This window comes from Sceloporus undulatus, chromosome 1 (assembly GCF_019175285.1).
Source record: "Sceloporus undulatus isolate JIND9_A2432 ecotype Alabama chromosome 1, SceUnd_v1.1, whole genome shotgun sequence".
In the NCBI taxonomy this organism is placed as follows: domain Eukaryota; kingdom Metazoa; phylum Chordata; class Lepidosauria; order Squamata; family Phrynosomatidae; genus Sceloporus; species Sceloporus undulatus.
The window spans coordinates 221,277,356-221,300,457 of NC_056522.1; the positions used below are offsets into that span (position 1 = coordinate 221,277,356).

The 23,102-nt window shown below is 36.2% G+C and overlaps 1 protein-coding gene across 24 annotated transcripts in view; it reads left to right on the forward strand.

Moving 5' to 3' along the window:
• The window catches only part of NEB (nebulin), a 215,393-nt gene that overhangs the window by 190,224 nt on the left and 2,067 nt on the right, over window positions 1–23,102 (forward strand). For 7 of the 24 annotated variants that reach the window (XM_042478209.1, XM_042478274.1, XM_042478264.1 and 4 more), the window contains 17 exons: window positions 749–853; window positions 1,807–1,911; window positions 3,459–3,551; window positions 5,488–5,580; window positions 7,675–7,767; window positions 8,194–8,286; window positions 10,057–10,149; window positions 12,617–12,709; window positions 13,159–13,251; window positions 13,671–13,763; window positions 14,198–14,290; window positions 16,565–16,657; window positions 17,036–17,128; window positions 19,686–19,793; window positions 20,673–20,862; window positions 22,321–22,413; window positions 22,599–22,748. In XM_042478209.1, coding sequence (XP_042334143.1) covers window positions 749–853; window positions 1,807–1,911; window positions 3,459–3,551; window positions 5,488–5,580; window positions 7,675–7,767; window positions 8,194–8,286; window positions 10,057–10,149; window positions 12,617–12,709; window positions 13,159–13,251; window positions 13,671–13,763; window positions 14,198–14,290; window positions 16,565–16,657; window positions 17,036–17,128; window positions 19,686–19,793; window positions 20,673–20,862; window positions 22,321–22,413; window positions 22,599–22,748 — 1,774 coding nt within the window. The remainder of the gene's footprint in view (window positions 1–748; window positions 854–1,806; window positions 1,912–3,458; window positions 3,552–5,487; window positions 5,581–7,674; window positions 7,768–8,193; window positions 8,287–10,056; window positions 10,150–12,616; window positions 12,710–13,158; window positions 13,252–13,670; window positions 13,764–14,197; window positions 14,291–16,564; window positions 16,658–17,035; window positions 17,129–19,685; window positions 19,794–20,672; window positions 20,863–22,320; window positions 22,414–22,598; window positions 22,749–23,102) is intronic. The other 17 variants (XM_042478403.1, XM_042478421.1, XM_042478218.1 and 14 more) reach the window with 16 other exon arrangements.

A 23,102-nucleotide genomic window follows, 5' to 3' on the forward strand; every position in this document is an offset into this window, starting at 1 on the left:
TGGGATTCTGGAAGATGAAGTCCAAAACCCCTGGAAGGCCAGAGTTTGGACATCACTGGCCTAGAACTATCAAATGAGTGCTTAGGAGTGATTGTTACGGCATCTCATTTGATCAAATCATGAGATTATTATTCACCATCTTTCCAAGCATTTTCCAATAAATTCTCTGACTAGTTTCACCTTTGGGTCATTTTGTGTATTACATGGAGAGAAAACCAGCTAGTGTACACATAACAGGATCCAGTAGCCAGGCACAGTTCCTGACAAGTATGATACACATTTGCAAATGTATGTTTGTCATATTCATACCTTTGAGTATGCAAATTTAAAATGTCTTAGAAACACATACTTGAAACCTCAGTATACTAATGGTTTGCAATTGTTTGTGGCTTATGCAAATATCTACTGATCTATCTACCTGCCTATCTATGGATTGCACCTAAAATACAAATGAAACAAACAGCATAGATATCAGATTCAAAAACAATTATTTCTCATCTTTTTTTTCAAAAAAATCAATCTTCAATCATCACTATCATGAATGCAATCAAGTTGAAAAATTGTCTTGATGCTTTTCCTTTGCATTGTTGAATTCAAACTAATACAGTGAGATGTAGAAAAAGTGATTCATCTTGCTTCCCATTGAAAGGTGCTTTTATCCAGCTACTGATTAAGCTAGGACAATCATTATATTTGTCTTATTACAATAGTGGCAAATCTTTTTCTTTTCTTTCACCTTGAACAATAGAAAAAGTATAAGGAGGATGCAGAGAGAACCATGTCTTACTATGTGCCTGTTCTAGAAACACCTGAAATGCAGAGAGTACGAGAGAACCAAAAGAACTTTAGCATGGTATGTATGTGTATCAATATGCTTTCATAGAGTAAACAGAGCATACATGGAGAATAGTGTATATCAGTGTTTCTTGAGCTATCTGATGTGAGAGATGAGCAATTGTTTTCCCCCAATGTGCCAGGGACTTTTACCATATTTGTGCCCATTGGCTAAAATTGTTATTTTCCTGGTGGTAGTGGTCTATGGATTGTGACTTTGGTGACTTTAAGTAGAAACAGTTTATTTGTTAGGATGTGAAGGCTTGTGCTTCATTTTCACAGATGGTTGGTAGTATTCACTGTTACTTAGTCAATTATAGCTAGAAGGGTTCTGTGTCTTAAACAGAATCATATCAAAGAGAAACATCTGAAACATGGTCTGTGTGAACACTGCAAACATTTTTGCCTCAGCAGAATTTAGAGGACAAATTGTCCATTTGGATTTCTTCCCGTGTACACTCAATCTGTGCATAATATGCACAAATTTTGCTCCTGAGATCAAATCAGTGCCCAAGCTGGCTGGGGAATTTTGAGTACTGTGGTCCCTTCTGTGGTGTAGAAAGAAAAATGGGGATTCAGGGCAAATAAAAGCCCTAATAGCACAGGCCCTAATAATAAAGATTGCATGGCTTGGGAATCAGCACCAACCTACAAAAACATGAAGGGGCAGACATTGTGTAAACAGAATTCTTATCCATCATCTATAGCAGTCTCCATTTTCTAAAATGCTATGAGGGGAATACTGGAGAGGTTCTCCTTCTGTGAAATATTTCCGACTTCTAGGTGTCCACTGGAATTCTCACATGTGCAAGAGTGATTGAGCACCTTTGAAATGCTATAAATCACATCTATTAGGATACAGATACTGACATTACTGACTCTTACATCTTAGAAAGTCAAAAAGTAAACAAGCAAGGCTAAATTCTCCTGCAAGGACAATAAAGATTTAAAAACCCTGTGTTCTCCTAACAGCTTCGGTACCAACATGATTTCCAAGACAGCAAAGGAAAAGTAACGGTTGTACATGAAACACCAGAAATCCTCCGAGTTAAAGAAAACCAGAAGAACTTCAGCACGGTAACCTTATATTTCACCACACTGCAATATCATCACAGTTACACTCTGATTTTGCAGACATTTCCACATATGAGAAACTTCCTGAGTGCCAGTGATGCTTTTCATGAACTCTACATATCTATATTTCAAACTACATGTTATTTTAAAGATGGAGCTAGGAGCAATATCTGTCTCTCCACTCCATCAAAAGTAGCTTCAGGGGCTTGATCTGAATATGGAACTGGTGGGTGGTCCAGCAACAGTGGATGGTAATTTAATCCTTTGCTTCCCAATGTAGTCCTGATCCAGATCAGAAGACTTGCTGCACCTGTAATTTACATTGTCCAGATCAGAGCAAAAGTAGTTAAGGATTCCTCTCTTCCACATTAGTATCCCAGTTTGGATTTGTTTCTCTGCAGTGATATTTGGAGAAAAGGAGGAAGAGAAGTACCTACCTGCTAGCTCCCTTGGATCCAATTAGCCATCTTGGATTCAGTTTGGTAGAAAGGCAGCATATAAAATAAATAAATAAATCTTTTAAGATATTATGCACTTTGGCCTTGTATGTAAGAGTGAGGAAGTTCAGAAACTTGTTATTTTCTACGAATGTTGTCATTATTAGGTGGAATTCTCACTGCTCATTTGTCTCTCTTTTTAAAAGAAATGTCTTGTTTACCAATAGGTTGTGTCCAGCATAACTGACAAAGTGTTAAAGAAATTTCTGTCCTTGTTTTTGTCATGTGACTCTGCCAGCTATGAATGTGTAGTTTTCTAGGCTTGCTGTATCTCTTATGGGCAGCTGATTGTTAGCCACTTGCTGTGTCTTTTTTTTAAAAAAAATCAGCTATTTTGTTCTTAGTATGTTTTAACCATGGAGGTCTCAAGATGATGCCAAATATTGTCAATATGTGATGTCTTAACGGGTCATGATTATTTATGGATTACAGAAGGATGACAAAAACAGTGGAAAGTCACAATACAAATTTCTATCTTAAAATCAGTGTCTTTGTGGTTTGTAGCCACAAAGACTGATACATCACGCCTGAGGGGCTCCTTTATATTCCTTCACATATCCCTCCAGAAACTATCACTGGTGATCTTTCAGAGCATCATTTAATATGTGGCACAGCATGTGTAGCCAGAACAGAAAAAGTGAATGGGTATATTTGTATCCAGCCCAAAAGAAATTATCTAAAAATCTTCTTTGGACAAATATACACTTCTTGTCAAATTCTGCCTGTTTGTTATTTTATCTAGTTCTGCCCCTCTATATTAGCTAAAGATTTGAACTACTGAATTCTTTGAACGATTGAAAACTATTGAGTACAGTACTACTAAGAGTAGTGGGAATTGGCTTATTTTTCCATTTCAACCATTTATTATTATTAATTCTAATCAATCTGTCCTGACACAATGGGCATGATTCATATGTGAATGCATCTGTCATAATGACCCAATCAGAATTCAGAGGTTTCTTGCTATTTGAGTCTCCACTTTTTGTGTAGTCCTTCTGTATGTAGCAAGTGACAATGTTGTTTCCTATGCTCAATTTTGTTGTCTTGGTTAAGATTTTATATAAAGAAGATATTGGAACAGGAACAGCTATTGAAAAGACACCTGAGATGCAGAGAATTAAACAAACCCAGGATGCAATAAGCACGGTACAAAAACCAATGGATTTTTTTTAACACGTTGACCTGAGCTGTTCCATCTCATAAAACTTCATCTACTTCACTTGAGCCTAACAACACTTCTGGCATAACACACAAACTTTCTCAATTAATGTGAAAAGGCAATGACTTTCATCATTAATCAAAACATAATTTGCTAACTAGTTTTCTAGTTATCTTTTACTTTCATATCTAAAATGTTATTCACATTAGGAAAAAATTAACTATTAACATTCTCTAATGTTCAACTAATGTTTTTCATCTGATGACATGCAGATAGTAGCTATATTCACTTTTTAATTTTTCCCAAATGTTGATGACAGCAAATATAGTTACAATATTTTAAAGCTCACGAATTTTAAAGAATTTTTCTCTTTCTTTAGTATATTTCCTTTCCTGTTATCTCTGTTTTGTCTTTCTCTTTTCCTCTAGCATCCACGGTAGGAGATTTTTTTTAACAAGTTTGTTGTTTTGAATGTAGTATACTGTATTCAATGTATTGCTTTCCTTTTTTTACAGTTTGTTAAAAAAAGAGATAAAACAGTGCTTTTATTTAATGTTGTATATGTATCTACACCCATGTTGGATAGAATAGGATGCTCTTTTAAAATGTCTATAAATAATAATTAGAGATATTATTTATTTGAAAGTTAGGGATACCTAGATCTATTTTATTGCATTATAAAAATACACAGTTTAATCTAGTATATTTGTATTTGCAGTCTTCAAACCAATCCAGCTAATGTTTGACTAAACCTCACTGCAGTAGAGGGACAAATTAATTCTGACTAATTTGTGCCACTGATTTCAGTAGCATTTAGGCACTGTCGTAAGATCATGGCAAATTATACTTTCTAGATAAGGTAGATCGATATTTGAGACTACTATGTCTCTATAGGATTGAATCCAGAGTTTTTCAAACTAGAGATGACCCATTGAAGTCACAAGTCTTAAATATATGACGAATAACATAAGGTTCATTTTTGAATAAGTCTAGCTAATTCTGGATCCAACCACTATTCTGACCTCAATTCAATCACAGCACTACAAACAGAAGGGTTCTTGTATGCAAAGGCTCCATCCCTATCATCTGAGTGATGTAATGTTTCATGTTTCAATGAGATGTCCTTATTGTTCATGCATATGAATGATATGCATACAAAGCTCATTGTTTGCAGCTGAACTTCTGGAGCACTGGTGTATGACTTCAGGTTCTGTTGGCAATACTTAAAGGAAAAGACTAGGATGCTCTCCTAAACAGGATGGGTCTGTAGCAGAAGTGCTTGCATGAACATATGGTTCTGGCTATCAACACCACCCTGGCATTGTCAATAAACATAAAGTGGAGTCAGTCAGGTGCTTCCACTGAGATGCTTTGCAGTGAATTTTAGAAATATAAAAGATATTTTACAAGTGCATCTTCAGCCACATAGAAAGAGCCCCAATGGATCAGAACAAAGGCTAGCTCATCTAGCATTAGGTTTCCACAGTGACCAACCTGAGGGAAAACACAGAAGGCAAACACTGGAACAATAGTACCCCCTGCCCATGACGTTAGATAGTGGCTGAGATACACATGCTGTGGGCTAAACTAAGATAATCTTATATTTATTTATCTAAGCCTAAAAAAAATACAATACAAACATTTGTGGGTTTGGATTGGCAGCCCTTCCACTGATATCTAATTGTTGACTGAGCTGCAAGATATAACGCTTAATGTTTCTGCAGGAATATTTGCTAATTTTCAGCACAGTCTTGGGGAGGACTTTTCCACATGGGTGTATGCAATGTTTTAGCTCCCCAAAATATGTAAACTTTCAATGGTATTTGTTCTCTTGTGTGACATGAATACTGTGTCTTCTGTTGTACATAATGTAAGTCATTTTTGTTTTGTCTTGTTTCTTCTGAACTGTATACAACTTTTTAGATTAAGTACAAAGAACAAATTGGAAAAGGAATTCCCATATCTGATCTTCCTGAAGTAAAACGTGTGAAGGAGACACAGAAGCACATCAGCTCGGTAGTGGCTGATATTTTCTACGCTCATTTGTGTGTGAGCTGAACCATAACGGTGTGCCGCTGTTGATTTTACTAAACAGTTTTTTCTTTCCCTTGCTAACCTGTGGCTATCATTACCAATCTTCATACCTAAAAGGGCATTTCTCTAGTATTATTCCATTTTAACCTCCAATAGCTTTGACAACTACTTATAGCTTGAGAGGAGAATACAAAGACAAATTTAAGACTCAGAGACTGATAAAAAATGAAATCTTGGCTGATGAAGCCGTGAAATACAAATAAACACTATGTATGGGGTAGTTCAACAAATAAAACAATTCACAGCTTGCTTCCTTATAATGGTACCCCAAAATCTGGTACCTTCATAAACCAGGTTGCCTCACTGACCTATTGGAAAAGACCAGGCTTGCGAATAGTAGCCGCAGTTGCACATAAAACGTGATTTTGCTTAGACAGTGACGATAGGTATTTTGGCCACTGACCAAAATAAAATCCATTTTATCTATGCCTACTAGTTGGCTTAATTAACTGCAGGTTGTGGCGCCTGTATTTATTTATTTAGATTCATTCATTTATTTGAAATACTAATATAATAGGTCATGATAAACTAATTCTCAGTAGGCTTCAGATGTAATTTGGCCAACATGGTACTTGAAGCTTGAACATCTGTTATTGATTATCCTTTTGTTTGAAATTCCAAACAATTTACTGTACATTATTTAACTCAGTCTTCTGCTTTGCCCAGTAATGTTATCAGATCTTATTGGGCCACATTCTGAACAGATGGATTATTGCACTTTAGTAAAATGAGAAACATGTTATAGTTTATGTCATTAGTGAATAAAATACTATTCTGTAGATCTGGTTGAAGAACAAGGAAATTCTTCTTTTGTCATAAATGCAGCCACTAAAATCATGATTGTTATCAGTGGAGTTTATCACATGGGGGTTTTCCGTGCAAAAACGGGATTTAAAACAGGGAAATCTTGCAGGATCATTTTCATACAATGTCACGTATTAACGTATACACAAAGTGAAAAAATCCCCCCAAAGTGGGATCTTTTCCACACAACGTCGTGGGCATTCAGCATTAAAGTAAAAATAAACCGCCCAGAAAATGGACAAAATCAGCTGCTTTTTACTTTGAGGATTCTCCAGAAAGTAAAAAATGGCCGATGTCCACTTTCTGTGCAGTTTATTTTGGCATTAACGCTCAATGCCCCTCATGAGTGTGAAAACGATCCTGCTTTTGCGGATGTGTCCTAGATTTAAATTCTAATTTTGCACAGGATTTAGACACTTAGTCTCCTGTGTGATAAACTCCAGTGTTTCAGTAAGAAAACATTTAGGGACAATTTTCAAGGATCTATGAAGCCATACCAACAAGTATTATTTTCTCCTCTCTTGACCTCTGCCTCATCTCCTTTCCCCTAGGCTCTTTGCAATACTAATTGTTTTTAAAATTCATTTTTCCATAATCCAGTCTTCAAGTCAGGCACTACGTTTTCTGATTTCTAACTTCATTGACATCAATTGCTTTATGACATTTTTACTAAATGCTGTGTCACTCCCTCTTTTTTTTTAAGCAAGACTTTGAATATGTGGTGGTTTGATTTTTGCTTTTGCTTTTTTTTTTAAGTGGGCAATAATTTTGATGCTCTTTTTATTTTATTTTTTTTCTAAAATCAAAACTAAATGAATTGGCAAAAGTCTGAAACTGTGTAGTGCTCAAATCTCAGGCCTACAGCTTTGGTTACTAGATTTTGGCCCTATACTCTAGGGCCTGGACTATGGCTCAGACCAAAGTTTGTGAGAGAAATACAGGTGTAAAACTGAAAGTGAATTCTCAACAGCAACAGCAAACTATAACACGTTTTTGTCAAGAAAGGTGTTTCCAGGAGTTGGGTTCTCCAAAAAGCCAAACTTTGAAAATATAATAGAAACATCTCCAACAATTTTGTATTCCTACACAGTATTAATATGCCATATATTAACATACCACAGGCATGTCTGAACTACATTCTATATTGTATGTGAATTTTTGTGAGAGGATCGCAGCCTTCTTCTCAACTTCATGGGTGTTTGTATTCTGCAGGTTTTGTACAAAGAGAACACAGGGCAAGGAACTCCAATATCGGTTACTCCAGAGATAGAGCGAGTCAAACGCAATCAAGAACACATTAGCTCGGTATTTCTCAATGGAATCAAAATTACCTTAACAACTCATCTTCAAAAATTAACATCCTAACTTCCATTCGCTTCATTCTATTCTATTCCTTGACTTATTCCCCTTTCTGATGTTCTTTAATCTTAATTCCACAACTTCATATCATTAAAATAATTTTAAAAAGCTGTGACAAACTATACACGTGGTCTTCAATGAAATTAACACTATCCATTCCACACACATGCTTCTCTTAACTTGCTACTTTGACTTTCTTTTTCATTCACACATTTGATAAATAATCTAACTATGCTAAACTTTCTTTTACTTTTCTGTACTACTTCAAGCATGGGATTTAAAACTAGATAGTACTAGTCACAACCAAGCCACAATTATTTTGTCTACTTCTTGGTGTCTTTCTTTTTTGGATCCTTTATTGTACCTTTACAGGTGGCTTACAAAGAAAATGTGGGGACAGGAATGGCAACTCCTGTCACCCCAGAAATGGAGAGAGTGAAGCGTAATCAGGAGAACATTAGCTCGGTATATTGTGAACCATCTCTATATAAATCCTTTTAACCAACCATCAACCCCTGCTAAATATATATTATTTTAATCCTTCCACGAGACTTTGAATATCAAGCCTCATGATTTTAATCACATCACTAAAATCACTGTGATTGTTCCACTGAAGTGGAACATGAAAGCACTAATGATTTCAGTTCTGTGGTGATATTTAACGGTCTTCTTTTTCACTCAGTATATTCTTTTCTTCTCCTTGCCCCTCCTCTAATAAGCTAATAATATTTGTTTTAAAGCAAATGATATTCAAAGTAAATTCCCTTATCTCCTTATAACAGGAAGTGCCTCTAATAACTTTTGGCATCCATGTGTTGGTGCAGTGCAAAATTAAAATAAAAAAGCTAATATGTTTCCCCTATGAATGGTCACAATACAGTGGGCCCTTGGTATCTACTGGGATTTGGTTCCAGAACCCCCATGGATACTAAAATCCATGGATGTTCAAGTCCCATTTATATATACCGTGTTAGTAAAATGGTATTCCTTATATGAAGTGGTAAAATCATGGTTTGCTTATTGGAATGAAAAAAAAAATCCAAACCATGGATGGTTGAATCAATGAATACAGAATCCTTGGATATGGAGGGTCCACTGTATATTACTTACATTAGTTATGATCTTTTATGGCAAATATGAGCTCTGAAAATGTATTACACTATCTGAACAAAACTGGGAGTTTGTAATTTTCAACAAGAAAACAAAAAACCCTTGAATTTAAACCACATTTTGAGGAATAAACTGCCACAAATAGCCCTATATACATTCCAGTCACCTGTACTATTATTCCTTTCCTTACATAACATAGAGAGTATGTTCACCATAAATTCCTGCAATGCACTGCAGCAGATGCAGTGATCTGACCACACATTTCCAGCACTTTTCTCACAAACATACACTAGATCTCATCATCACTTTTCTGGTACCTACTTTTCTCTCTTACGGTGTCTTTTTTGTTTGTTTGTTTGTTTGATTTTATTTTTTGCATTAAGTGGGAGAAAAAGATGGTGAAGAACAAGACTAGTGCCTACTTTTTTCTTTGTGATTCTTGTCTATCCATCTTTTGTTGGCAGCTGGCAAGAAAAGGATTCCAAGAGCACATATGCTTTTGTAGTCAGGTCCAGAATCATAGAATCATAGAGTTGGAAGAGTCTGCAAGGGCCATCTAGTCCAACCCCCTGCCATGCAGGAAATCTAAATCAAAGCATCCCTGACAGATGGCCATCCAGCCTCTGTTTAAAGACCGATTGTGGTGGAATACAGACTATAGTTAACTAAACCCAAATGGGATCAATGGGCTCTCTGGACAAATGGCCAGAGATTACATCCCCTCCAGCAGCTGCTGTTGTCTGCCCATTTGCTCTGGCTGGTTATTCATTTCACCTTTTTGTGACAATAAAAAGTAAGAGGGTGAAGAACCAGCAATGGGGCAAGTATTCCTAGCTTCAAAACAACAGTAGAATAAATTGTGTGAGACCAGTGTTAGATTGGATCTGTATGCATATTTTATTGATATTTAAAGTCAACCTACTATTTGATCTTGAACTTTTTTAAATAACACCTTGAATTGTGAGAGGGAGGCTTTTGTATTTTGTTGGGATTTTTTATTTTTCTTTCAAATGTCATAAAGAAAACCAGCAAATTTCAGTCTCTACAGTGACCATGTGCTTTAATATTTGCCAGTTAAAAATGTTTTTTTAATTACAGTATTTTTGACACTTCCTTGTTGTACAGGTGTTGTACAAAGAGAATTTAGGGGCTGGGACTCCTACACCTATTACTCCTGAGATGGAGAGAATCAAACGCAATCAAGAAAACTTTAGCTCGGTATTTTTATAGTTAAAAGTACCCTTTTAACTTGATTAAATATGTAATTAACCACTACCCTACTTAACTTGTTCTTAGTAACAAAAATACATTCATTTTTATAATTTGACGTAATTTTAGAAATTGAATTAATCATTTGGTGACCACTTCTCCACCTTCCCTGTCCTTTTATTACTTAAATGGTGTTAAGCTTACTCCAAGCTTGTATTGGTAGTAATTGTAGATAGGAGGCAATCTAGCCAAATTTAAGATTTTTACATGACTTTTATTTCAGTAAAAGAGCAACCTTAACTTTAAATATTTAACTCTTGTTTAATTAAAATCAACGAGGCTGAGAAGTGCCTCTCTTTCAATATACCCAAAATTAATTTTAATGTGATATTACTTTATTTTGATTTCACTGGTAATTATTTAATTTTTAGCTTATTTAAGTAATACTAAACTTTCTCAGAGGAAAGCAAAGGCAAATCTCCTCTAAACAAATCTTGCCAAGAAAACCCCATGGGGCTTTAGGGTCTCTATAAATTGGAAATAACAAGAAGGCATACAACAAGAATAGTACTATACAAAGAATACTATACCTTAAATCCAAAACAAATGTTGTATTTTCTTTCACTGTGTCTTTAATTGGATCAGATTCTTTCCTACTTTAATGCTGAACATGAGGGTCCAATCCTGTATGTACTTTTACATATAGCAAATTGAACTAAATGACATAGATCTTAACATACATTCATTTGATTTATTTACTCACCCATGCATCTTCTTTCCAATATGGAGCCTAAGGCCCCAAACTACATTCTGAGAATAAATTCTGTTGAAGTTAATGGAACTTTTCTTTGAAAAGATATTCATAGGGTTGCACTGTTGGTGATGAGGCTAAAATGTATATTTCTTGGCATTGAATGTTATCTCAGGAATACAAGCTGCATTCATTCAATAAGACTAGGACTTGAATCTTCCTATTGTTTATTCCTAACTAAACCAGACTCATTGAATTTTACATGAGGCTACCAATAGGATTTAGGCCTAACTTGATCATGATAATATGATCAAGTTCATTACTGACCCCATCAAAATTAACATTTTAATATCCCTTAGAGGTTAATTTCATGTAAGCAACTTATTAAAATACCCAGTGACCACATTCAATGTTGCAATTAATTTATTTATACTTTCCCACCCTAATTTTAAAGTTCATCATCCTGACCATGTTAAAGCATTTTTCTCAGTGCCCCAATCCTTTCTTGTTATTAAATCACTTTGACCTTTTTTTAAAAAAAAAACCCTATTTATTTCTGTGTGGCATTTTTAAAAGTGTATGGTCAAAAATCTCCTCCTGGGTTTAAAAAAAGGATAGCACAGTATATTTTTAAAAAATGAATCAATCCAAAATTAATGAGAAAATCGTCTCCAATAAATAATTTTACATTCCAGAATAAGACACTGGAAAAATGTACATCATACACAATTTTAACTAGGTTCAACCATTCACGTTTGGTCCAAACTGCAATATTGTAAACTGACAAATATGTTATATTTCTGCCTAGGGGATTTTCAGTTGTGATATCTTTCACAGTGGTTTTTTGTTTCTTTCTTGGCTAACTCTTGCATTATTTTAACATGGCAAAGGGAAACTTCTTTTACAAGTTGACTGCCACAATGTGTCTGGTATTAAGTAATAATCACAATAACTATGATGAATCTTGAAAATGGAAAACCTAAAAGAAGTCATACTGATGAGGAAAAAGTCATACAGTGGACCCCTGTTATCAGCTGGGGTTCGGTTCCAAGATCCCCCATGGATAACAAAATCCTTGTATGCTCAAGTCCCATTAAATATAATGACATAGCAAAATTGTGTCCCTTATAAAACATGGAAAATCAAGGTGTGATATTTGAAATTTATACTTTTTTTGAACATTTTCAAACTGTGGATGCTTGAATCCATGTATAAAAAATCTGTGTATAAGAAGGGCCGACTGTACACAAAAACACAAACACATAGACTTCACAAAGTTGCCATGTAAATTTAAAGTTTACCCTCAGAACTTTCAAATTCATACTGAGCACCAGACTTTCTGTCATGCTAACTTAGTGGGTTTCTTAGTCCCTTGGGTATGATCCACACATCCACAAAGTCTTTTTAAGTGCCCTTAATTGCAATGGGGATGCTGAACATGTTTGTCAATCCCCTCCATGGAATCTGTATGAATAAAAACTGCCTGTATCTGACTGAGTCTGTACTGTGTGTATTATATACACCCACCCATATATGCTATGTAATAGGATGGAAAAAGCAAAAAACCACAGGAAACATATTGTGGAAATATGACATGGACAAGCTCTCATGTAGCACTGTGAAAGCATACCCAGGAGGTTTAAGACCTTCTTCTCTTTTATTTTTCTTCATTAATTGTTGTTTCATTTGCTATTTCAATTTTTGTACCACCTTTTCATCCTACAGGTCCTATATAAAGAAACACTGGGGACAGGAATCCCAACTCCTGTCACTCCAGAGACTGAGAGAGTCAAACACAACCAAGAAATACTTAGCTCGGTACATCTGGGAAACAGTCACTTTAATTCTCTTTTGCCTTATGAATTAACTTTTTCTTCCCATCTCAACTACATCTTGCAAGTGAATTTACATCTTTTTGAAACCCTAAACTTTGGCTATTATTATTTACTGCAGGACTATATCACATTCTGAGATTATTTAATCTTTCCTTCCCACATCACATTGAAATTCCTTCCCAAATATAACTTCTTTTCTTACCAGCTTGACTGTTTTGTATTCTATGCATTTTATACATAGATGCAAAAAAAATGACACTAGCCCTTGTTTTTTTCAGGATTAAAAAAGTGCTTTATGATTATTGTAAAACCATTAACACAAATACTTTATAAAATAATTGCATCCAAATTAAAATCATTATAACATTTCAACAAAATAAACACAGTATTTTATTTATTACTGGCTTATTTGGCTGCTCTTCTGTCCTGCAGGTGTTGTACAAAGAAAATGTAGGGAAAGCAACCCCGACTCCAGTCACTCCTGAGATGGAGAGAGTCAAACGCAGTCAAGAACACATTAGCTCGGTATTCAGAAGAAGAACAAAAAAATAAATAAATTCCTGAACTTTTAACAATAAGATGTAGATGTGTTCATAATCCATACTTTCTAACAAAAAAAATTAGTACCAATACCCTTTGCAACGTTCTCTCCTACTTAAGATTTAACATTGTAGTATTAGGATTTGACTCACTCCTTTTATTTTTCAGAAAAGAATGTCATCTTTTATTTTCTATCTTTCCAACATTCTCATCCTACTAGATTATTTTTCTTCCATGGCTGTTGATTTAAGCATATAACTGTTTCAGATGACACTGAAATCAACAGCCAGCTAGCTTTATTGGAAGCTGGTGTGATCCAAGTATTAACATCATTAAAGGCTATTAATATTTATTCATCATCACTGCTATTTTGTGATTTCTGGATACTCTTTTGTATCCCGTAGGTTTTATACAAAGAGGAACTGGGGAAAGGTACCCCTACACCTGTCACTCCTGAGATGGAGAGAGTCAAACGCAATCAAGAACACATTAGCTCGGTATTCAAAAAAAGAAGGGAGAAAAAGATTGGAATGGTTTAACATAACATTAAATGTGTAGTTAAAAATTCATGTTCTCTAACCTAAAATAGTACCCATTCACATCTTAACACAAAACTCCTACCCTTTTAACTCGTTTTGCTACCTTAGCTGTAACATATCAGTACTTGGATTGACTTACTCCTATCTTTTTATTTTTCAGAAAACTCTGTGTTTGGTTTGCCTTATCTACCTTTTCAACCTTCTCATTCTTACTACATTATTTCCCTATATGGATGTTGATTGAAGGTCTCTTGTTGTAGATGACACAAATCAACAACCAGCTAGCTTCTCTGAAAGCTGGTGCAATTCAAGTATTAACATAGTAAACTGATAAAATGTATATGTAATCATTGCCGTTATATGAATACTTGTTACCCTTTTATACCTTGTAGGTTTTATACAAAGAGGGACTGGGGAAAGGTACCCCTACACCCGTCACTCCCGAGATGGAGAGAGCCAAGCGCAATCAGGAAATCATTAGCTCGGTATATTTTTAAAATGTGTTTTTAAAAAGAATTTTAAAAAATAACATCCTAACAAATTACAGAAACTTCTTCCTCTAATACCTAAATTATTCTCTCTTTTTAAATTAAAATCCTGATCCTTATGCATAAAATAAACCTGACAATATTAATATTTTAACCATAGAATTTAAAGGGTTTGAAATGATAGTTTTGAAATGATTACTGTAAGACCTTATCCAGGCAGATTCTGTATATCCTGGACCATATAATTTATTTCTTGACATAAAGCCTGTGGGAATGAATGTATAAAGAATAATTTAATAATAGAAAAAACAACTTCAATCAAAAGTGCTTACTTTGGTGAAGAGTGATGTTCAATCAGCATTGTACAGTGGACCCTTGTTATACGCTGGGGTTTGGTTCCAAGATCCCTCGTGTATAACAAAATCCGTGTATGCTCAAGTCCCATTAAATGTAATGGCATAGCAAAATGGTGTCCCTTATAAAAAATGGAAAATCAAGGTAACTTTATACTTTTTTGGAACATTTTCAAACCGTGTATGCTTGAATCCGTGTATAAAAAATCCGTGTATAAGAAGGGCCGACTGTATTGTGATTATATTCACTTAAGTATGCCACTCATTTGTTGATGTCAGAGCAAAGGAGAGAACATTCAAAAAGGAAAATGCAATACAACATCTTCAGTGCTATTCCTTTTTAAATTGATCCTTTGTTGACACTAGAATTTTAAAGGAAGGACTCTAATATAGCTATCAATTCACAGTCAGTGTTAAAAGGAGCTTAGCATCAATGATTCATTACTTCCAGAGAGGTGGGAGGGAACTGCTAAATGTCTGATATTGCATCCGAAACAAAACTTTCATGTCTCTCCCAATAGTGGGATGCACATTGGCTCCTGAGCAGAAACCTATACATCTGTGAAAAAGTCCATTACTTTAGTATTTCTGCAAACCTTGAGAAAGCAAAAATCTCTCCCAACCTTCACCATGTCCTAGGAAGCACTAATTAATTGTACCGGTGAAATCCTTCACAGTACCCTTTCTTAGCTCTTTGACCAATCTTCCTCCTAGTTCTGTTATCTCCACAAACATCCAGGAAACAATGCTTGCCGGATCTTCATCAATCTTTGCACTAAGAATACCTTACTCTCACTCTTGCCTGACACTTCCTTGCTTGTCCCTCATTTGCAGTTTATATATTTCATTCTCTGTTGCTTGGGCTACCTGTTCATTCCTGGGTTCTATCCCCCATGTATTTTTGTAATGTTGCAAATTTCTTCAGGGGCTTCAGCAGCTATAAGCCTAAGAGTCTCCACCCATGCCCAGTTTCTTACAGCATCTTAACATGGACAAATGAAGATGCTAAAATTAAGTATCAGACATTTTGTGGAACTGTGTGAAGCAACACTGATGTGAAAAATAAATTACCCAAGTGATTTCCCTAAGGCATATATTTTAAGTAACAAATGTGATACACATGACTGTGACAACTGGACTGTGATTTTACTCTTGGGGACTTCCCTGAGAACAGCCATGGTACAAAGTTATGGATGTTGCCAACTGGATAGAGTCTGCATCTTTACATGAATATGTTTCCTTTTAATTATTTTACTTGCTTCGTTCACTCTTATACATCTTGCTCCTTGGATTTTTTTTCTTTATCAATGCATTCGTACTGGAACAAATTCCTGGTAGTGTATTTTTCATAAGTTATGTATGTTTCTCAAAGAAATGAGTGAGTCACACTAGAGACAGGGAGACTCAAATGGAAAAGGCAATCCTTCACACTTTGAATTTCAATGAGATTGAGGGTGCTTTCAGACAAGACTTTTGTCTTGCAGTCACCTTGCCAAAAACACATAAATAATACAGGGAGTGCCAGACATGGTTGTTTTCTATTTATAACCTTTCCATGTTTTTCTGACCATTAAAAAATGTTAAGGAGGCAGAGATAGACTAGGTGCATAATGCCTTTCCACGGGAAGTATGAAGAACCCCCTGGAAGCATCCCTATGCTCAGGCAATGGTGTGGAGGATTATAACTATAGTTAAGGAAAGATGAGCTCCTGTATGGTCTAGCAAGAGAAAATATACACAGGAAAGCTCACAACCTTTTGATCTATCAGTTTTACACTGAGCACTATACAGTTTTCACTATTATCAATTTTTCTCTTTTTATTCCTAGTCCTTTCCACCATTATTATTTTTTTCTGAAATTATTGTTTTATTTATTTGTATTTTCATTTTTGGAATATATATTTTTTACAATACTTAGGTTTTATACAAAGAAAATTTGGGGCGAGCAACCCCAACACCTGTCACTCCAGAGATGGAAAGAGCCAAACGCAATCAAGAAAACGTTAGCTTGGTACTGAAATAAAAATAAAGCTTTTTTTTAATATTGAAAGAGCAATAAAATGATTTTTGGTTGTTGGGTTTTTTTTAAATAACATACTTGATCAACCTGGTCCTACATCTAATTTATCTCAGTGTTCCCTATTTACATAGTCCCAAAGAAACCACTCCTCTTGTTTTATTTTTATTTCCCTGTTTTTAAAACATTTTATTCTTTATTTCTTTTTTCTTCTTTTACTTAATCCAATAACTTTTTAACCACTTTCTTGATTTTTTTTTAATGCTCACATGCCATGATGAGTATGATTAAACAGTAACACAACTTAACACAGTGGTTCTCCAACATTGATCTAATTTTTGATTTCTGGACACTTTCTTGTATGCTGTGTAGGTCTTGTACAAAGAAAGCCTGGGAAAAGGAACCCCGACACCTGTCACTCCAGAGATGGAGAGAGCTAGACGCAATCAAGAAAACATTAGCGCGGTATTTTTCAGGAGGGCAAATCCATAATCTAAAATATATATCTTTTTAACACCCATAAATGAACTTCTTTCTATACTCGATTTTAAAAACGTTGCCCAATGATTAACTTTATTAATATCATTACAAGTATATTTTGACCGTTAAAATACTAAAATATCACCTATGTATATGCTTCTAATTGACCTCACTCCTACTTTTTACATTAGAACCAGTGTAAAGATTTTAAAATAATTGTTGCCCCCAAATAACAGCTTAACAGTAATTAAAAAGTTAATATGATACTATATTGAATTAACTGTATATATGGTTTGTACTGAAATGATTTTAGATTGTCTCTCCCCCCCCCTTTTTTTTCTTTTTCTTTTCTTTCAACTGCCTGTATTCTACATAAATAGAAACTTTGGTTCCCCACAGCAGGCTCAGAAAGAAGCAAGTTGTAGTAAATGTCTTGATCCTGAGAGACAGCATAGATACAGTCAAAATATTGTCTGGTTTTCCATATACTTTGTTCTCTTCTGTATGGCACCTGCACCATACTTGGACGACTATTCTGCATACCCTAGTTGCTCTTGCTGAAAGTGGATTCAGCATTAAAAACAACAACACACAGGCAGACACCCTCATCCAACATGGAATGTGGGTTGGCTAAGAATGTGAATTCATGGGTGCTTCAATTACACACACTTCTGAATTTATTTGTCAGCTCCACTTTCATAATGGGATCTGTGAAGCTGCCCCTAGTGTGGACCTAAACTGAGAATTTAGGAGGGGAGTGGGGATCTTTGTATCAATTCAGCATTTTACAGAAGGGTGTCATTTAAAACAGAGTTTTGGGAGCAGCAGCTCTGGCAGCTGTAGTTCCGAACTGTGGTGCTGCTGATGTTGTGGGTGAAATCTATGGGAACGGCCATCACAGCAGAGGTATGGAAGAATTTGGGCTGTGTACAGCACAGGTCCCTATCTCCAGATTACAACCTCCCCTTGGTGTCTTTTAGTGCCTTTCCTGATTCAGCTCCTGTTTTTGAGGAACATTGTATCTCCCCAGCCTATATTCCACTTAATGTAATTCATGCTTAATTTTTATATAAAGTAAAGCTTTTGGAAGTGAAATACTGATCATTCATTTTCTTCTGTTTCCTTGGGCCAGTGTAAAGCAAACACATCCACACGCTCTTCTCTTTCAAGATTGTAGATATATGGAAAACAGTGCAGAATGGGTGTCATTTTAATTTGTATGAGCCAGAGAGATCAGGCAGAAATATCTTTCAGCTTATTGGGTGTCAGAGGCACAAGCTGATTATTAATAACATTGATAGAAATTAAAACGTTTGAGTTTTGAAGAAAAAGAATGAATCAATTTATCCTGTGTTTAGAAATTTGGTAGGGGTAGGGTGAAAGTATGAATTGACACCATTGCTAACTAAATTACACTGCTTTACTCTCTAAACAAGTGCTGACCTGGAAGAATCTAAGGTAGGATGTATGGTAAAGGATGGATCCTTAAAGCTTTTGCTTACTCATTTCCAGTGGTTCTTTGGAGGTGCTACCTTACCAAGGTCTTAAGAAGTTTGATAGACATCTTCGTGCAATATCCCACTTCAGGCCTAAAAAAACCCACTATGCTTTTGTAGCCCTTAGGTCAGGGATGGACAAAGTGGAAAGTTCCAAAGTTTACCTTTCCAAGCTGTCTATTCCTGTTTTAGATGCATTTTACATGGCGCTATCCTTCATAGATATTTTAGAAATTCAGCTAGTATTGAGTGTGGTAACTGCCTCTTGTTGGGACTGGGCTACCAAGAGTAGTTTCTCCCAGTGTTGTGGTCTGTTTAATCTTGTGTTGTGGGGAAGGGCATTCTAGGTACTGGGTTTCAGCTGAATTGGCTTTAGGATCTTACCATCATCTTTAGAAGGTCTGCTCTTGACCCTAGTAGGAAAGATGGAGAGGCATTGACAGAATTCTGCCCTGTCTTTGCTAACCACTTAGAGAAAAAAGAGATGTTTGGTCCCCAGCCAAAAGTATTTCCCTGAAAGACAGAAATGCTAGTAGCGGGAAATTGAGATTGCTTAATCATGGCTGGGAGGGCCTGGTCAAATGTCCTTTGAGTAGTTCATTCTAGTATCAAATTTACTTGATACTGAGTCATGCAAGTGGTGATGAAGGGTGAAGGTGAAGGTCAGCTTAAAAAGTGTAGTGATCCTGATTTTTATGCCTATGGCTTCTTGACCATAATCTTTATCCTGATACATGTTCTAAAATTAGAGGGGTGAGATATGGAAATTTGTCACTCCATTGTTTTCAATATTATGCATTATATGAAAAATATTTTTCTTCCATTCACAACAGTATTTTAAAGCCAACATACATTTATGCCTATTAAACTACAGTTGAGGCATATTCCTCTCACATGCACATCCATAATTAACACTCACTGTTTGCATCTCTCTTCAGGACTTCTTCATACATTGCTCATTTCTTATGCCTTCCATATAAAATCTTTCTTCACTCTCTTCTGTAATTAACCGGCCTACACTTACTGGCCCTTTCCCCTTTTGTCAGGTCCTCTATTCTGATAGCTTCCGGAAACAAGTACAAGGTAAAGCAGCGTTTGTCCTGGATACACCTGAAATGAGACGTGTTCGGGAAACACAACGACACATTTCCACCGTACGTACTGCTTTTTTCTTTTTTTTTTTTTTTTGCAAAGAGCAAGATCTGGGGTTCTTTTGTGTAGAAGTAAACTGATAATGAGTGTACCAAGCAACATTCAATGTGCTTTAAGACGCAGCCAATATTGCCACAACATTAAAAGCAAGAGAAAGAATCAACTTTTGTGGTTCATTGTTTGCAGCAAGTGGACATACAATATTAAGTAAATCCAGTGAAATTATTGTACATCTGAACTAGGAAATGGTAAAAGGTTAGTAGAAATACAGATCATCGAAGACAGGTTGGGAACAGAAGAAACAAAGAGGCCTCCTAGATTCAACCAGCCTAGCTCTCTGTGGGCCCAATGTTATTAGGTGGTATAGCAACACTCATGGCCATTTGGTCCATGACTTCCACCTTTGGCTGGGGAACGGGCTTCCTTCCACCTCCCCACTGGGTTAGGGTAGAGAAGCACTTTCAGCTGGTACTTCCAAGAGCCTCTGGAAGCACTGCCTTGAAGGCACGTCATTTCATTCCCCTGCCTTTTTTCTCATGTAAGGAGAGGGCCAGAGTAATACTGCTCTCTCAGTCCGTACTTCCACAAGTTCCCAGAAGCATGGTCTGAGAGTAGGAAAGGGAGTCCTTACCTTCCCAATCACTAGTCAGAAATAACCATGGAATTTCACAGGCACCTCCCACTCTCAAATCACTCTTGCAGACTGGAGGAGGTAGGACTTTATGAAATAGGGTGTGTGTGGGGGGGAGAGACTTGTCCCTGAGGTGGCCAAAACAGGATACTGGGTGAGATGGGCTAGGTTAATGGGCTGAAAGTTCCCCTTCTTCGAAGTAAGATAGGAACAGCTGGAATAGATATCTTATTTATCTAAAATATTCCAGGTGAAATACCATGAAGACTTTGAAAAGAGCAAAGGCAGCTTCACACCTGTAGTTACTGACCCCATAACAGAACGTGTAAAAAAGAATATGCAGGACTTCAGTGACATTAACTACAGAGGCATTCAGCGACGAGTGGTGGAAATGGAGCAGAAGCGGATAGATCATGATCAAGAATTTAATAACTTCACAGGTATTTAGATGTTATGATGCACAGTTCCTTTGCAAATTAAGGAATGTATAGATATAGTTCAGTTGATGAAGCAGATATGTTCTTTACTTCTTTAACAGAATCTTTGATACCAGAGATAGAAATAGCAGGAAAAGATTAGGAATAGATTACTACAAGAAAAACAATCAGGTCAGGTAAACCTTGCATAATTAAATTAAAACATTTTGAGCCTTCCAGAGACCACTGGAAGGCTTTTTAGAAAGTGTATCCATGGATGACCTTCCCCCCCCCCTTCCAGGTCTCCACTATTCTTATGATTTCCATTTTGGCTAAATGTATACATATTTTTTTTAACATGCTGGGGATATCCTGCGAGGCTGACTATGCAGTAAGATCCGTTCCAGATGGTTACAACCTGTTTCTATCCCGTCATGGAATTCCTGTGCTATAATCGCCTTAGGAAGCTGCCTTTTTGTCTAAGTCCCATAGCATCATGTCAGTTTAGCCTAAAGATGACAATTGGTCTAGCTTGGATCACTGCTCAGAACTTTCTGCTGTGGGGCACCATGAATATATTTTACCAAATGCCAAAAACTAAACCATGAATGTATATAAAATCATTCATATGGACTGTTGTTAACTGTGGACAAGATACTGTTTTCTGTGATGGCAGACTAAATTTCTGTCAGCATACTTTGGCTGGGTTCTACTGTTTGCTTTCCACTTCCAAAATACTAGAACATACACACCCATAACGGTAGGTTACAGCAGTTTATGTCAGCTACAGGATTCTACCCACAGTTCAGAGCAAAAGGAGCACTTCCTTTCTTTCCCATTTACAAAACCTTTTGGAGAAGTCACATAACAAGTGTGTGTTGAATAGCATTTCCTAAATATATATTTATAAATTTAGGGAATTATATTATTATTATTATTATTATACTTTATTTATATAGCGCTGTAGATTTATGTATATATGTATATGTGTGTGTGTGTTATATATATTTTCCCTGTCAGTTCCAAGATTAGGTGCTGTATGACACAGAAGAAAACAATGAAGAGACAAGCTCCATGTGCTCTAGGATAGCCAATGGTATATTCAGTGTTTAAAAAGCCCAATGCATTTCAGCTTGTTTTCTACTTTTCTACATGCTTTTCAAATCTCTTTTCTCTGCTGTATGGAGACTATCACACAGGGGAAAATCAGGGATTCCGAAGGCATTTTCCCGGCAAAGTTGGACAATCGCGGCAAAGATTTTCAGACAATGTTGTGATCTAAGAGGGCTTATCTCGGGAAGAGCCAGCAACAAACCATTCATGGGACTTCCTGTGAATGGTTTGTTGCTGGAGCTTTCCTGGTTCTTCCCGGGATAAGTCATCTCAGACTGTGATGCATGTGAAAATCTTTGCAGTGATCATGTGACTTTGCCAGGAGGTTGTAAGCCTGTTAATAAGTACATCCCAACATATCTTTCACAGATCTTCGTGTGTGGCGTACAAATCCTGGATCAGTCTTTGATTATGACCCAGCAGAAGACAACATTCAGTCGAGAAGCTTACACTTGATTACGGGTATGTTATGCAATCTTGTGAATTGTTGCGTATGGATACAAGCCTCTGTAGTACAACAGTCTTCAGTCCCCATCGTTACCCCAATAAAACTTTACTTTATATTGAATTTTAGATCATTTCCTTACCAGCTAAATCTGCTGTCAAAGTTTCTCTCTCATCATAATTTCTTCATCTTTGACTTCCAGTTCAAGCCCAGCGACGCAGCCGAGAGCAATCCCGTTCTGCCAGCGCACTCAGTCTCAGTGCCGGAGATGAAAAATCTGAGCATTCAGACGCTGCTGACCAGCACCTCTCCTATTACAGCAATGGAGGCTTCTACACCACAGCTGCCACAGGTAAAAGAAATTGAGAAATTTAGGCTTTTGAGTGGCAGTTCTCAAAATTTTCCTCCCAGCATAGGCAATGACAAAAGTAAATCTTCCATGCTCTCATTGATGCTACATCAAGATTCGAAGGGACAAAGACATTTCAGGGTACAAAAGTGGAAAGGTTAATTGCTAATTTCAAGGGTCCTTCATGTTACATTCCCATAATATAGTTGATGAAGTAACAAATGCCCTTAAACCACACCACTGATTTTTTGTAATTAAATCTCAAGTATGTCAGAGGTACATGTGCAGTGAATGATTCCTCACAAGTAGTCTTCGCATGTAGTCAAGATCAAAATAAGAAAAATTGTCCTTCATTAA